A 16596-nucleotide genomic window follows, 5' to 3' on the forward strand; every position below is an offset into this window, starting at 1 on the left:
GGACTTGTGGTTTTTTTTGGCACAGTATTTCCAGCTGCAGCTCGAGCTCATAAAATTAAGCACGAGTCTTTTGTGCCTGATTATATTTTGCTGAGTTTTAAAAGTTGCAATTAAAATAATGAGGTCATACTGTTGGTGTCTGTGGTTAAAATGAAATATTAGCTGAATCTTGAAATTTGGCCCATGAACTTTGCAAGGGTCTAGTTAGGTTCCACTTGGAGTGAAGTTAGTCAATTTACAAAGAAACGGTTGCAAAGGAACTCCTGAAAGTTTGCCTGTGGAAGGAGACTTTTAGGCAGATGTTTTAAGCACTTCCATGTTCACTTTGCTCATTCTTGCCCCATGCAATAGCTGTTCCTGCAGGACCTCATTTCGTTTTTTTCCCCTGGCAATATCTTGTCACTATTCATGTTTCTTGCAGTCTTTGTTGTTGCTGCTTACAAAAAGATGAGGAATGATGGGTGTTCTACTGAAAGGCCCAATACAGCTCATTGTTTAGTTAAGGATGGGGAATTATTTTGGAGACAACGAATACAGGTTTCTTTATTGCAGTTTTTCAAATATCAATTTGTTCGCACAATGATTTTGTTCCCTCTTAATTATTTTGGGTTAGATGTAAAACTGATGTGGCGATGCCGGTGTTGGACTGGGGTAAACAGTAAGAAGTCTCACAACACCAGGTTAAAGTGCAACAGGTTTATTTGGTAGCAAACAGCACGAGCTTTAGGGACTTTGCCCCTTCGTCAGGTGAGTTAAAACTGACATGAACACGATCAAAGCAGGTATGTGAACATTGTTGTAATTCAAAGGCCGTGGGCTGCTTCAGTTCTGATTCACTGTTACGCTCACTATTGGGTGGCACAGTAGCACAACGGTTAGAACTGCTGCCTCACAGCGCCAGGACCCAGATTCGAGTCCTGGCCTAAATCTCTGTCTGTGTGGAATCTGCACATTCACCGAGTGTGTGGGTTTCCTCCAGGTGCTCCAGTTTCCTCCCACAGTCCACTTGATGTGTAGGTTAGGTGCATTGGCCATGCTAAATTCTCCCTCAGTGTATCCAAACAGGCGTCAGTGTGGTAACTAGGGGATTTCCACAGTAACTTCATTGCAGTATTAATGTAAGCCAACTTGTGACACTAAGAAATAAACTTTACTTATGGTTTTTTCTAATTAGAAATGTAGGAAGCTATAGAAGAAGTTATCAATGGTGATACTGATGTGCTTGGTGGTGAAATATACTGTGTATTACCAATCTCATAATTGAATAAAAATCTGGGCTATTGACAAAAAAAAATCCGATGAAGGCTGGTGTTTTATGAATAGTTATATTTCTTGCCAATAAGCAGTACTACTCAATAGTGCAATCATTTATCTATATATAGAAAATGAATCATTTATCATTTACTTGGATCTATAAGTCATGATTGTATTGCTAAGAAGAGCCCGTTTGTAACACTTTTCTTGTTTTAGTTAATGGTAATCAACTTTTGAATTCTGAAGTGGCATGGAGACGGTGCATAATAACAGAAATCCCCAAAGGAGATCACGTGGAATCAATCTGTTGCACACTTGACCATATTCTGTATAAATTTTTTCAAAGGCAGGTCCATTGAGAAGTGATTCATTAGGTTTCTGTTTATACAACTCTGATTTGGTCCCTGGTAACCATCTAACTCTTTCCGTGTAACCACTGATTGTTGTTTTTTCCCTTTTTCTTTGCAAGCACAATCCCTGCAGTATAACAGAATGTATCAAAGAAGCATATACAAACTTTTATTTCATGTTTTTCTTCTTCCCCAAAGAATCATGCAGCTTGAAGACTTCTGGCTCAAACAAATCCATAACCAGGACACAGGACTCATCGAGGAAATATTTCCTGCTGCACTGATGGTTGGTTTGTCCATCAATTAAAGCCAACTTCAAGGTCATTAAACCTCTTCAGAGTAGATGAAAGTTGCCAGAAGTCACTGGGGTCCAATCCAGCTGGGTCTTTCTGTATAGTGATTAAAAATATGCTTCTCTCTTTATAAGAAGTATAAAATGTGAGAATCCCCAGCATAACAAAAAGAACACAGGCTGCAAATACACTCTGACTCAGGAAATGGGTCTGTGCAGTAAGGACAACTATTGCAAAGTCACAGGAGATTTTGCAAATGAGGAGGTATCTATAATTCTCCTCGTACCCGTACTTCTCTAGAAGAATCTTTTTGGTGGCGTCATCCAAGGCATTTTTCACAGCTGCACCATCCCACTTGTCAATGTTAACCGGCTTGTAATTGATCTTCAATTTGGAGAGAAATCTATTCTTGCTGCCCTTCACCGCCATCTATGTCCTCTGGGTTTTGAGTAGACTACGTGAGCACTGTAACTGACGAATTTAATCTTTCATCGGTCCCTGGCAATAGTATCATGGTAACTACCAATCCATACAAAGAAATTACTTAGACATGAAACAGTTATTAAACTAAAGACACAGTAAAGGCAAAGCAAAAGTGAATAATGTAACTTTTCCTACTAATGCCAAAAATGCACTAATGTCTCATTGCTGAGCGACAGGAAATCTTTAATTTTTTTCATATTGTTTGAGGTAATTAACACTAAATGTTTTCTTGTGATTTTCGTTTGGGTTCCAATCAGATTTGGTAAGGACATTCTATACAATGCATTGTTGGAAACATAAAATGCTTGAGTGAGACACTATCCTCTTATTTAATTCAATACAATTGCAGCCTGATTCTATAACATTCTCTGGCTACGCTGTATCAAGGTTTATAAACTTACTTCTGGACGACTGATAACCCTTTTCTGAGATCTCATTTAGGAATTTGTGATGATAAACCTATTAAACATTGTCTCCTGGTAACCAGGCAGTATAATAGGTTTAAGCGTGACTGCTTGCACAAACAAAAGCTTATGAGGCATAAACTTTCACAATCTACAACCCAACAATCTTGTGCTGAATGACTCCCTAGTTAGTTTATTATGCTTTATGTCATTATAGCAGCAATCAACAGACATGTCTTAAAACTATTACACGTATAAAATTCAATGTTTTTAGGTACATAACATATATCTTCAGTTGTTGCTGTCAGAATCTTGTTGCAATGCACTGCAGAACTAAAAACCAAGATCTTTCAGCAGTGAATGCCTGAGGAGTGGTACAGTCATCTTCTGTGCTGCAAAGCTAGGGCTTTGATTCATGCCAGTGAGTTTCCCATCTTACCTAAAACACTGGCACATGGAATACCTCAGATGGAGGGACGAGAAAAAGACACAAACAGCTATAATACTTTGGAGCTTGAGAGCAACATTTGGGTTAGAGTGGTCTTGATACCACTCTGACTATCCTCCATCCATCAATGGTCCCAGCTTTGGCTGGTGTGTTATGGAAACGCCACCCCTTCTAATATGCACAAAGTATGGGAATCTCAGACCTTGCTGGTTTCTGTCTTCTGAGTTGTTGTCCTACTAACTTGTTAGGTTCTTCTGACTCTTCTAAGATTCCGATTCCTTCATATTAGAAGGGGTGACGTCTCCACAACACACCAGCTTAGTTATGCACAACTGCTGAGTCAAGATTCCTGGGTATGACTGCTGGCGTACACAACCAGTTGAATTGGAATCGTAAGTACAGCTGTGGGATACCAGTCTCCCTTACCCATTTCCTTTTTGACATGGATCTGTGGCTTAATAGGGAGTTAAAGGTAGTAACTCCTCAAATATCATCTATATATACCAAGCATTAAAATGAAGTTATATTAACTAATGTGATAACTGTAATGGGCACCTACAATGCTAAAATCCGTGAAAGAACATCAGGGATGTGTGTTGGTCTGTATAAATCCTTGAATCGAGAAAAGATAAAGGAAACTGGTAGGATTTTGTTTTTAAAAAAATCTGATGGTAGTGAGTGGCAAACACCTTTAAGCAATCAGTAAGAGACTGTAAACTTGGATACATCCATAGAGAAATCAAATAGATTGTGATAGTGAAATAATGTTTTAGAAGCAGTTTAAACAACTTTCCAATGTATCCTGTCATGGAAAAAAATTCAGATCATTGTCTTATTGTGGTGAAAATTAAATTGAAATGAAAATACCAAAAAAGAGAAAGATATGTAACCATTTTGACCTTGACACATTGAAGGATGAGAACATCAGAAAAATATTCATTCCTAAAGTAAAAAATAGGTACGATTGTCTCGGGGGTTGAAGAATCCAAACAAAGTGATTTCTGAACAAGCAGATAGAAAAAGATCAGAGTATACAAGAAATATTACTAAAATGGAAAAGAAAAAGATGTGTAAGGTGTGGAGAACAGATGAGATAATGGGGAAAGAAAAGAAACACATCTATGAATGATGAAATTGAAAAGATAGTAAAGAATGCATGCAGGCTGAAAAGAAATGGTATAATGAAATATATGATGGAAGTATTGGAGCTGGAAAGAAATAGCAAAATGAGAGCTCTGCTGAAGGTGAAATCATTAACAAGTTGAAAGAGGGGGATGACAGTGCATGCAAAAAAAGACAAGTTGTTTGAAAGGGATACAGTAGCAAAAAAAGGATAGAATGTAAAATGAATGGCCTGATGATGCAAATTGAAGATGCTAAAATTTATTTTTCCAAAAAGGGGTATCCTCCTTGGCTATTCATTCAGTCATCCACAAGCTGTCATTAGAAATCTATTCATGAATTGATATTTCTAGTTTGACTTAATCTCTCTAATATGCATTAGAGATTGAAAGTACTCATCATGTTCTTCCCACCTTGTGAAACTCCTCTCACTTGCGCAGAGTGCAATGATGCTCTGTCAGCTTTGTGACGCCTTAATTCGATTGATTTTGCACTCAGGTTGTTCTGGTGTGAAGTCATGGGAATTAAAATGCTTGGCACATAGGCCTAGGGCATGATCATATTTACACTCAACTCTTTCTGACCATGATTTTCAAACTGACATCATTTTATGTGCGATTATCTTAGCAAGGCTTCAGAATGTATGCAAAATATTTAAATCCATATCTGACGTAGTTTTGTGGCTTTTTGCGCAGCAATGCACATTTTGTCTTCAAAGCTAATTTTGTCATTGCAATGTTTACAGTTCTTAAAAATGGTATTACTGGAAAGTGAATTCTAAGTGAAGCATTTAAAAGTCTTCACCTGAATGCAAACCGATACTAAGGGCACACATGAGAAATTACTGTGCAGAACCAACTTTTGTAAGTGCTTAGCAAGCAAAAGGCATCTAGGTGTAAGCTGCAGAGGACTCTGCAGATTGGCAAGCATGCTTACAAATACCTCATTCCATGTTTGAAATGGAACAAGATAAAAGTAATCATGCTATAGTGGATTATGGCTTGAGTCTAAGGTAATGATATGCTTCAGGATATCTTTGGGGTTGCCATGCTGCTGTAGTCATTTGCCTTTCCATTGCTATAACTAAGCATCAGCTGTTCCTCCTTGCCACTGAACTTTTAGCAAACTATTTTGTTTTGTGATTGGATTGTAAATAAAACATTTCTAAGGTGCTATGACTTGGTAAATAATACAAGAATAGGGGTAACATTTTTAGTATTAAAAATGAGCAAACGTGATCTCCCATAATCCTATTCATGAAATTGGATATGCTCTCCAAGAGGATCAAAGCATTATAATCTCTTTCCCTCTCCAGGGAAGCTGCTGGGAACCATGGACTCCCATTTTTGATTTATATTGTGACAATTGACAATGGTTTCATGGTCATCATTAGATTTTTAATTCCAGATTTTTATTGAATTCAAATTTTATTATTTGCTGTTTGGCATTCAAACCTGGGTCTCAGGATTATTAGTCCAGTGACAATACCACTATGCTTCTGCTTCTCCATTTAAGAACATAAGAAATAGGAGCGGGAGTAGGCCATCTAGCCCTTCGAGCCTGCCCTGCCATTCAACAAGATCATGGCTGATCTGAAGTGGATCAGTTCCACTTTCCCGCTTTCTCCCCATAACCCTTAATTCCCTTGTCTGTCAAAAACCTATCTATCTGTGACTTAAATATATTCAGCGAGGTAGCCTCCACCACTTCAATGGGCAGAGAATTCCAGAGACTCACCACCCTTTGAGTGAAGAAGTTCCTCCTCAACTCCGATCTAAACTGCACACCCCCTTATTTTGAGGCTGTGCCCTCTAGTTCTGCTATCCTTTCTAAGCGGGAAGAATCTCTCTACCTCAATCCTATCTAGCCCCTTCGTTATCTTGTATGTCTCTATAACATCCCCCCCCCTCAGCCTTCTAAACTCCGAGTACAGACCCAGTCTATTCAATCTCTCCTCATAGGCTAACCCCCTCATCTCCAGTATCAGCCTAGTGAACCTCCTCTGCACTCCCTCCAAGGCCAATATATCCTTCCGCAAATGCTTCGACCAAAACTGCACATAGTACTCCAGTTGCGGCCTCACTGGTGCCCTGTACAGTTGCAGCAAGACCTCCTTGCTTTTATATTCTATTTAAACAAAATATATGCTAAATACTGAATGAAAATTAAAATGAAGTTTAATTCAATTAATTGGAAATGGTTCCGATTATACATTCTAAGGTACTTATGAACATTTGAAATGTAAATTTTAAATGATACTTCATAACTTGCAGACAATAAAAGTTGGCAGCCAGGTTGATAGGGTTGTTAAGGAGGCATACAGTGTGTTAGCTTTTATTGGTAGAGGGATTGAGTTTCGGAGTCATGACATCATGTTGCAGCTGTACAAAACATCTTGTATGGCTGCACTTGGAATATTGCATACAGTTCTGGATGCTGCATTATAGGAAGGATGTGGAAGCATTGGAAAAGCTGCAGAGGAGATTTACCAGGATGTTGCCTGGAATGCTGGGAAGGTGTTATGAGGAAAGGCTGAGGGACTTGAGGCTGTTTTCATTAGAGAGAACAGTAGTGACTTAATGGAAGCATATAAGATGATCAGAGGATTAGATAGGGTGGACAGTGAGAGCCTTTTTCCTCGGGTGGAGATGGCTAGCACGAGGGGACATAGCTTTAAATTGAGGGGTGATAGATAGAGGACAGATGTCTGAGGGAAGGTTCTTTATTCAAAGAATAGTAAGGACATGGAATGCCCTGCCTGTAACAGTACTGGACTCACCAACATTAAGGGCATTTAAATGTCATTGGATAAACATATGGATGATATTGGAATAGTGTCAGTTAGATGGGCTTACAGGTCAGTTTCACAGGTCGGCACAACATCGAGGGCCAAAGGGCCTGTACTGTGATGTTATGTTCTATAATCTATAGTGGTTTTATATTTCTCCAACAGCTGTAAAATGTTCTGTTCCTCTTATAAATTCTTTAATCATAAGATTATTTTGAGGCCATGTGTGTGCAGCACTCAGATAGTGACCAGGTCACTGGAACTATGTGTATTTAGGAGTTGGGCCAGTAACTGGATAATGGGATTATATGCAACTTGGCAGGGAAGATTGAGGTCAGGTGCTGGTGTGTATGGGAAGATTAAGACCCAATATAGACCAGATATGGTGATACTGAAGAATACAATCTGGGGCACTATAGTGAGGAAATACAGGAGACTACAAGAATGAAATGAGATAGATGTGAAGAGAAAAACCTAGATTGAGTTTATAGTTAAAACATCGTATTGTATCGTTTACAAAAACATGCTAAATTTTGAGAAATCAATAACTTGCATTTTGACCATCAGCATAATTTTGAAGCCCTAAATATTGCAAGTGTAGGGACAACATTTTTACAGGGGAGGAGCCAAAGATAGAACATAGAACATTACAGCGCAGAACAGGCCCTTCGGCCCACGATGCTGCGCCGACCAGCTTTTAAAAAAAAAACACTAACCCACTAATCTAAACCAATCCCATTTCATCCATAAACCTATCCACGGATCTCTTAAATGCCCCCAAACTAGGCGCATTTACAACCGCAGCAGGCAGGGCATTCCAGTCCCTCACCACCCTCTGGGTAAAGAACCTACCCCTGACATCCGTCCTATAACTACCCCCCCTTAATTTAAAGTCGTGCCCCCTCGTGCTAGCTTTCTCCATCCTAGGAAAAAGGCTATCACTATCTACCCTGTCTAAACCTCTAATCATCTTATATGTTTCAATAAGGTCCCCTCTTAGCCGCCTTCTTTCCAGCGAAAACAACCCCAAATCTCTCAGTCTCTCCTCATAGGATCTCCCCACCATACCAGGCAACATCCTGGTAAACCTCCTCTGCACCCTCTCCAAAGCCTCTACATCCTTCCTGTAATGTGGGGACCAGAACTGCACACAATACTCCAAGTGCGGCCGCACCAGAGTTGTGTACAGTTGCATCATGACGCTGCGACTCCTAAATTCAATCCCCCAACCAATAAACGCCAAGACACCGTATGCCTTCTTAACAACCTTATCTACTTGATTCCCAACTTTCAGGGATCTATGTACACATACACCTAGATCCCTCTGCTCCTCCACACTATTCAAAGTCCTCCCGTTAGTCCTATACTCAACACATCTGTTATTCCTACCGAAATGAATTACCTCACACTTCTCCACATTAAACTCCATCCGCCACCTCGCGGCCCAGCTCTGCAACCTTTCTAAGTCACCCTGCAAACTATGACACCCTTCCTCACAATCTACCACACCTCCGACTTTGGTGTCATCAGCAAACTTACTAATCCACCCAACTATACCCTCATCCAGATCATTAATAAAAATTACAAACAGCAGTGGCCCCAAAACAGATCCCTGAGGCACACCACTCGTAACCGAACTCCATGACGAATATTTACCATCAACCACCACCCTCTGTCTCCTATCTGCTAGCCAATTCCTGATCCAATTACCTAGATCACCCCCAATCCCATACATCTGCATTTTCTGCAGAAGCCTACCATGGTGAACCTTATCAAACGCCTTACTAAAATCCATATACACCACGTCAACTGCCTTACCCCTATCCACCTCTTTGGTCACTTTCTCAAAGAACTCGATAAGGTTAGTAAGGCACGACCTACCCGCTACAAAACCATGCTGACTGTCTCTAATTAATTCATTACTCTCCAAATAACTATAAATCCTGTCTTTAATAATCCTTTCCAAAACCTTACCCACCACAGAAGTAAGACTAACCGGTCTATAATTCCCAGGGAAGTCTCTCCTCCCTTTCTTAAACAATGGGACAACATTTGCTGTCCTCCAATCTTCCGGTACTATACCAGAGACCAACGACGACCTGAAGATCAGAGCCAGAGGCTCCGCAATCACCTCTCTTGCCTCCCAGAGAATCCTAGGGTAAATCCCATCCGGACCAGGGGACTTATCTATTTTCAAACCCTCTAAAATATCCAGCACATCCCCGGTATCAACTGCAATACTATCTATTTTACACCCCTGCACCCCAGTGTCCTCCTCAGCTACATTCATGAACATGTTGAGTGGAAAGGGACAAATTAAGGAATTATATTTTGACCATTGCTATTCCCATCAAGTTCATTTACAGAACCGCAATCAATGTTAGCAGAAAATATACAGGCAGTGTTAACTGGCAGTAATGTTGACACCAATTCTCGTTATGATCTAGGGCAATAGACAAGAGGACAACACTATTAAATATGACAGTGTACAAATATTTTCAGTTTCCATATATCCTGACCTATTTACCCAATGCTGCTATTGCGTTCTCTCCAAAGTGCTGGGTAGGGAGAGAATGGAGAGAAATGGAAAAGATTCTCAATGTGTCATTTTATTGCAGGTTGCAGCCAAGAAACTTGGATGGCGTGGGAGCTGCTGTTTGAAGTCCAAACATGTGCGGGTTAGATGGATTGGCTGTGTGAAATTGCCCCCTTAGTGTCAGGGGGACTAGCTAGGGTAAATGATGGGGTTGTAGGCCTGAGTGGAGTTGTGGTCGGTGCAGACTCGATGGGCTGAATGGCCTCCGTCCGCACTGTACGGTTCTATGATGAGAATTGGTTGCTAAATCCTTGAATAAAAGGAGCTGGAAATTCCACCAGAGGAAGATCAAAACTTGAAGGACTTTGTAACAAAATTGGTACCATATATGGTAAGTGGGCTGTGTGATAGATCTGAGATCTATCTTTGTACCTGCTATTTAATGCAAAATTTATTTTGACCATTATTTGCCTGTTAGTTCATAATTTGAGTTGATTTTGGTTTGGTTGTTAAAGTAGTAATTATTTTAAAATATGAAATATCGTCCATAGCTCTTTTCATCAAGGTCAGTAAATTTGGTTCTTTTGGTTTGCTCGTTTCCATAGTGATCATAAGAGTCATAAACGATTAATTGGAATGTATATGCCAATGGGATGGTGCTAACAACATATATTCTACAGAATCTTTAACCAAATGAAACATCTTAAGGCAAGGAGGATTATAAGACCAGGTACGCTATGTAAGAAATATTACTCCGATAACCCAAAGCTTGGTCAAAGATGTAGCTTTCTTAAAGGAGGGAAGCAAGGTAGAAAGATAGATGTGTGAGAAGGGAATTCCAGAGCTTGGGGCCTAGACAATTAAAGGATTGCCTCCAATGGTGGAACAATTAAAATTAGGAGTATAATAGGTCAGAATTAGAAGAGCGCAGATATCTTTGGGTGTTGTGGGGCTGATGGTGAGAGATTGCAGAGAAAGAGAGGAGTGAGGCCATGGTGGCAATGGGATTTTAAAATGAGATTGAGAATTTTAAAATTAAAAGATCCTTTATTTATTAGTGTCACAAGTAGGCTTACATTCACACTAATGAAGTTACTGTGAAAATCCCCTACTCGCCACACTCTGGCACTTGTTCGGGTACACTGACGAAGAATTTAACATGGCCAATGCACCCAACCTGCATATCTTTGGATTGTGGGAGGGAACTGGAGCATGCAGAGGAATCCCACGCAGACATGGGGAGAATGTGCAAACTCTACACAGACAGAAACCCAAGATGGGAATCGAACACAGGTCCCTGGTGCTGTGAGGTAACCACTCTGCCACCATGCCGCCCCATTAGGACGTTGGTTCCCAGTCAAGCAATGTAGATTGGTGAGCACAGGAGTGATGGGGGAATGGGACTTGCTGTGAATTAATTCACTGGCAGTAGAGGTTAGGGTGATCTCAAGTTTACAGTGAGGTAGAATGTGGGAGCACAGCCCAGGACTGCATTTTGTAATAGTTGAGTCTGGAGGTAACAAAAGATCAATTTTGTTTGTTTGCCATCATTTCAGGCATTCTTAGGACAAAAGTAATGCGGCATATCAACCAAAACTGCATAAAAATTAATTGATGTGATGCAACAAACTTGGAGCACCTATTCATTGCTTCAGATATGATATAGGAATAATAATAACTGACAACTCTGAAAACCAGTTTGCAAAAGATGGTCCTACCCTGGAGACACTGTTCAGCGGAGAGCACTTATAACCACTGGAACACATTGTAACACTACGTTCTGCACTCTGTTTCCTGCTTGGTATGCTTTATCTGTATAATGCACAAGAAACAGTGTTTTTCACTATGCTAATAAATGTGACAAATCAAAAAATGATTATGTCTACATTACCCATTGCCCTGGAAAAGCAGCCAGTTTACTCAAGGACCCTATGTATCCTGGACATACTCTCTTCCACCACCTTCCATTGAGAAAAAGATACAGAAGTCTGAGGTCATGTACCAACTGACAGTTTTTTCCCTTCTGCTGTCAGACTTTTGAATGGATCTACCTTGTATTAAGTTGATCTTTCTTCATACTTTAGCTGTGACTAACACTATATTCTGTATTCTTTCTCTTTTTTTCTCCCTTAAGTACTTTATAAACAGTTTGCTTTGTCGGTACAGCATGCAAGAAACAATGGCTGGGATTCTCCCGAAAAAAATCTAAGTGCTCAACATGCAGGAAAATGGGTGTATTTCCTACCTCTCTGATGGGGGTATTTACTGTAGTGAATCTCTGAGCATTGCAGAATGTCTCAGCAGGATTCACTCTGGTAAACAGGGGCAGAGCCTATTCCCACCTGAGAGGCCAGCAGTATAATGCTGAGCAGGCCACTGCGCAAGTGCTGATCTGCCAGTGTGGAGATTAGCAAGTTTGCTGTGAGCCCCCATTTCCAGCCTCCCAATTGCTGGCCAGCTTTGCAACCCTATCACACCACCCCCCCCACCCACCCCAGATTGCTGGCCTCCTGGACCTCCCCACCACGATCACCACCTCCTTCCAGTGATCCCAATTGCAAAATGGCAGCATCAAGGTGCCCTTTGTGTGGTGTCAGGTTGCCAGGCTGCACTGCCCCCCCCCCCCCCCCCCGACCTCCCGTTTGAGGGGCGGGGGGGGCCTCAATGGCCTCTTCCCTGTTGGAGGGAAGCAGTCGTAAATGACAGTGGGGTGGAAGAGATGCTAGCGGGCCTGGAGAATACCATCCTGGGCCCGCTAATCATATTGAAATCCTCATTTCGATATGACAATCAGCTCTGTGTGGAGCTGATCACACTAAAAAAAAACACCTGGAAGACTTGTGACTGACGTTCCTTGCTCGAGCAGTGCAGCAGGCCAGGAGAATCCCAGCCACTGCCTTTCAATGTATTCCGATACATGTGACAATAATCAAAGCATTTTTTCTGATTGCATTACAGCTTCGTGTGGCTTCTGCTCTGCCCAAGACCTCAAAGAACTACAAAAGGTAGTGAATGAAGCCCAATCCATCACCTTCATAGCGAGGGGGATTGAATATAAAAGTAGGGAGGTCTTGCTGCAGCTGTATAGGGCATTGGTGAGGCCGCAGCTGGAGTACTGTGTGCAGTTTTGGGTGCCGCACCTGCGCAAAGATATTTTGGTCTTGGAGGGAGTGCAGAGGAGGTTTACTAGGCTGATACCGGAGCTGAGGGGGTTGAGCTATGAGGAGAGGCTGAATAAACTGGGCTTGTACTCGTTAGAGTTTAGAAGAATGAGGAGAGATCTCATTGAGACTTATAAGATGATGAATGGGATGGATAGGATAGAGGTGGAGAGACTCTTCCCGCTCAAAAAAGACAGTAGGACTAGGGGGCACAGCCTCAAGATAAAAGGGGGGCGGTTTAGAACGGAGTTGAGGAGGAACTTCTTCACTCAAAGGGTGGTGAATCTCTGGAATTGTCTGCCCGTTGAAGTGGTGGAGGCTGCCTCACTAAATATTTTTAAGACGCGGGTTGATGGGTTTTTGATAACAGAGGGGATTAAGGGTTATGGGGAGAAAGCGGGAAAGTGGAACTGAGCAGCGACAGATCAGCCATGATCTTATTGAATGGCGGGGCAGGCTCGAAGGGCTAGATGGCCTACTCCTGCTCCTATTTCTTATGTTCTTATAAACCAGCCTCCTACCCAATGACACTATCTACACTTCGTGCTGCCTTGGCAAAGTAGACAATATAACTAAGGATCCCGAACATTCCCTCTTCTACCTTCTTCCTTCAGGAAAAAGGTATACAAGTCGGAGGTCACGGACCAACCGACTCAAGAACAGCTTCTTCCCTGCTGCTGTCAGACTTTTGAATGGACTTCCCTTCCATTAAGTTGAACTTTCTCTACACCATAGACATAACTGTAACAGTACGTTCTGCACACTCTCGTTTCCTTCTCTATGAATGGTATGCTTTGTCTGTATTGCATGCAAGAAACAAGAATTTTCACTATTAATTATTACATGTGACAATAACAACTCAAATCAAAGTTTCTGGAGTACTTTTAACAGCTAAGCTTCCTCCTATAGTAAGAGTCTCTTATAACTGGATTTTATACTTGAATAATGCTGTAAAGCACAGTTCTCATCCTCCCCCACCTGCTGTAAAGCAGATTTCACCATGCCTCAGTTTGGGGCATCCAATGCTCGCAGGCTTAGTGACGCAGTAAGTTCATGAATAATTCTCAGCGTGTTTATGCAAATGACGCGCTGCCTGATATATTATGCATAAGTATATGCAAATCTGCGCGGCTCCCGCTGGCGCGTGGCGGCGGCGGCCTCTCTCCGGCACAGCGAGCGCTGTCATCATGGCGACGGGAGAAAGCTGAGGAACGCCGAGCAGAGAGAGGCTGCATCGACCTCAGACTGCCAGCTTCGCCGCCCACCGCCCCCCCCGCCCCACTCCGGTCCGCCCCTCTGGACATTTCTGCTTCTTTTCCCTCGTCAGTCTGTTTCGATGTGGCTTTAACCGCAATGGCTGAGGTAACATCGCTGGCGATGGAGGCGGGAAAGCGGGCTCCATGCGCGGCGGGGCCGGCCAGCGAGGGGAGCGCCCCGGCCCCGGCCCCGGCTCCGGCTCCAGCTCCGACTCCGGGCCCCGACGCCGCAGTAACAGCGGAGCCGCTCTCTCCGCAGCCCAAGCCCGGCCCCGGATGCGGCTCGAGCTCGGCGGTTGCAGGGAGGGGAGTGCGCGTCTTAAAGGTAACGCTTTACAGCCTGGCCGATATTAATTGACCTCTGAAGAAAAGCTGTTCTAATCCTAAACCTATACGTTGATTTTCTTTTTTAAGCGACGTCGCTGCTTCCATTTCACATCTTCCCCCAGAAGTTAATCAGTTAGGCTGATCAGTGTATTTGAAGCAATGATTTGTCAATATATTGTCGATGGAACACAGTAGATTCCAGGTGATCAGCTTTTCCCCGTCTTTGAGCAGGGTAAACGCAGTAATTTCTTATACTCACACTACCTTTAACTGTTAATCCCTGATATGGGGAATACAGATTCCCTACATTTGTAATTTAAAAAATTGCACAGTGCATTATTTCCAAACCTACTCTACACATTTTGTTTTTCATTTCTGTAAGTTTACATGTTGCACTCACATAAAACGAAAGTAAATAGTTGTAAAATGCGTATCTTTCTGTTATGAGTTGCGCCATCCTCATTTTATGGGGCTCCAATGTCTTGTTGAACAGTGAAACCCACACCAACTATCAGCGACCAGATGGATCAGCAGGTACAGCCAGGGTGTTTCATCTGACTTGAAAATGTTATTCCAGAAATCGTTGCCGTTTAAAACATTCTAATGAGATGTTTTATTAACGGAGCCTTGATTGGTGTTTCAAAGGCGGGCGATGGCCTTCTAAAATGAGACCACAAATGAAAGTGGTCAGCTAAATTCGGTACATGTTCTGTTCCACTAACATTCCTTGTGACTTGACATTCTTACTTGTTTCTTGTTCTCATTAAGTCTGTGATAGACAGTTTATTTTGCCTTTCACCCAGTAGCACTGGCCACTTATTTGTTTGTATAATATTTTATAAGGGGCTGGCTATTTAAGTTCACGCAGTGATATCCTTCAGAAAAATGGGCAACAAATACTTCTGGTCCATGATTTGTGGGTGTTTTAAAACATACGTGGTAGACTTCTATCATTTCGAGTTGGTGGTATAGCAAGGTGACGAGTGAATCAAGCTATTTAGTGGCTAGACTATTTCATAAAAACTTAATATGTAATTGTTTGTTTTAAAGATTTGTACGATGACTGAATATCCTGTGGTGTTCCTTGTGTGTCAGAGGCTGGTGTTCGAGTACTGTCTTGTTCCCTCCCTTTCTTCCCAAGCCTGTTGTCCTGTTCTGTTAGATGCTATTTCTTTTATGACTCTTTGTCTAACAAAACAAATCTTAAGTAATCAGCATGCTTTCTACCACTATATTACATTTGTAGGGTCAGTGATATCACAGTAAGAGCAGTAATGGTGCAGGAGGTTGGATAGCAGCAAATCCAAGGGATTCCTGGAATAGGAAAGGATGGCTTATAAAATCAGCACTATTCATCACTGACTTAATTCTGACAGGTACTAAACTTTGGATTTCTGAGGATCTGTGCAGGTGTATAAATTGAGATCTACTGAATACCTGCCTTTACTGGCATGGATTGTCATCAATTGATGACTGAATAATCAACTGTCACATTACCTTTGACCAACGAGATGATCAGAAAATAGCATTTATGGATTAATGATACACTTCTCAGTTAGTCATGAGATTGCTACAGCATGACAATCATAGAACCACCAGTAAGTAATCTCAAAAGTTTTACTCATTTTATATAGACAGTTGTGCTGTCACCTCCCTTTGGTGCTTAGGGCTGCTGCATTTGTCTAGCCATTACTGCAGAAGGCAATTGCTGAGCAGTTTAAAATGTACCTTTTATGTCCTTGTAAAACGTAATGTGCATTGCATTTATTCAATATAGGTCAATGTGCCCTGGGTGATGGGTTTTAATTTAAATGAGCAATGCCATCTGTTTCAGGAATCTTATGGGTAGTTAATTCTGGCGAATTGGCAACTTTGGTCAATATTATGCTGTAATTTTCACTGCTCTATAACATTAAAAGATAAATTCTGAGAAATCTGAAGTTTATTGTGATTCACTTATGCATTTTGAACAATAATGCTGTGCCAGTTCTTTCAACCCTAGAAAGGAATCTTGCAAGATGTTTTATATGGTTAAGTTTGTCCTTTCTATGTAGAAAATAGTGTTCAATTTCAGATTGATTGACTTTACTTTTAATCAGATTTACATTCTTGGCAATTTATAACCCTGTTATGAGAGTTTGTCACGTTTTAATGCATTTTGGGAGTGCAGATGG

The 16596-nt window shown here is 41.5% G+C and overlaps 1 protein-coding gene and 1 pseudogene across 4 annotated transcripts in view; one reads left to right on the forward strand and one right to left on the reverse strand.

The window, feature by feature from the left end:
* Nucleotides 1-1773: 1773 nt before the first annotated feature.
* On the reverse strand, nucleotides 1774-2376 carry LOC145342536 (signal peptidase complex subunit 2 pseudogene; annotated as a pseudogene).
* An 11659-nt stretch (nucleotides 2377-14035) lies between these two features.
* Nucleotides 14036-16596, forward strand: part of phlpp2 (PH domain and leucine rich repeat protein phosphatase 2) — a 120318-nt gene continuing 117757 nt past the window's right edge. Inside the window, exon 1 of one of the 4 annotated variants that reach the window (XM_080186900.1) lies at nucleotides 14036-14420. In XM_080186900.1, the coding sequence (XP_080043026.1) occupies nucleotides 14193-14420 (228 nt within the window). In that variant the 5' untranslated portion in view covers nucleotides 14036-14192. Of the gene's footprint in view, nucleotides 14421-14892; nucleotides 14957-15734; nucleotides 15799-15991; nucleotides 16021-16596 lie in introns of those variants that run through there. The other 3 variants (XM_080186902.1, XM_080186904.1, XM_080186901.1) reach the window with 3 other exon arrangements.

The sequence above is a fragment of the Carcharhinus amblyrhynchos genome, chromosome 4, assembly GCF_965287045.1.
Source record: "Carcharhinus amblyrhynchos chromosome 4, sCarAmb.v2.hapA, whole genome shotgun sequence".
Classification (NCBI taxonomy): Eukaryota; Metazoa; Chordata; class Chondrichthyes; order Carcharhiniformes; family Carcharhinidae; genus Carcharhinus; species Carcharhinus amblyrhynchos.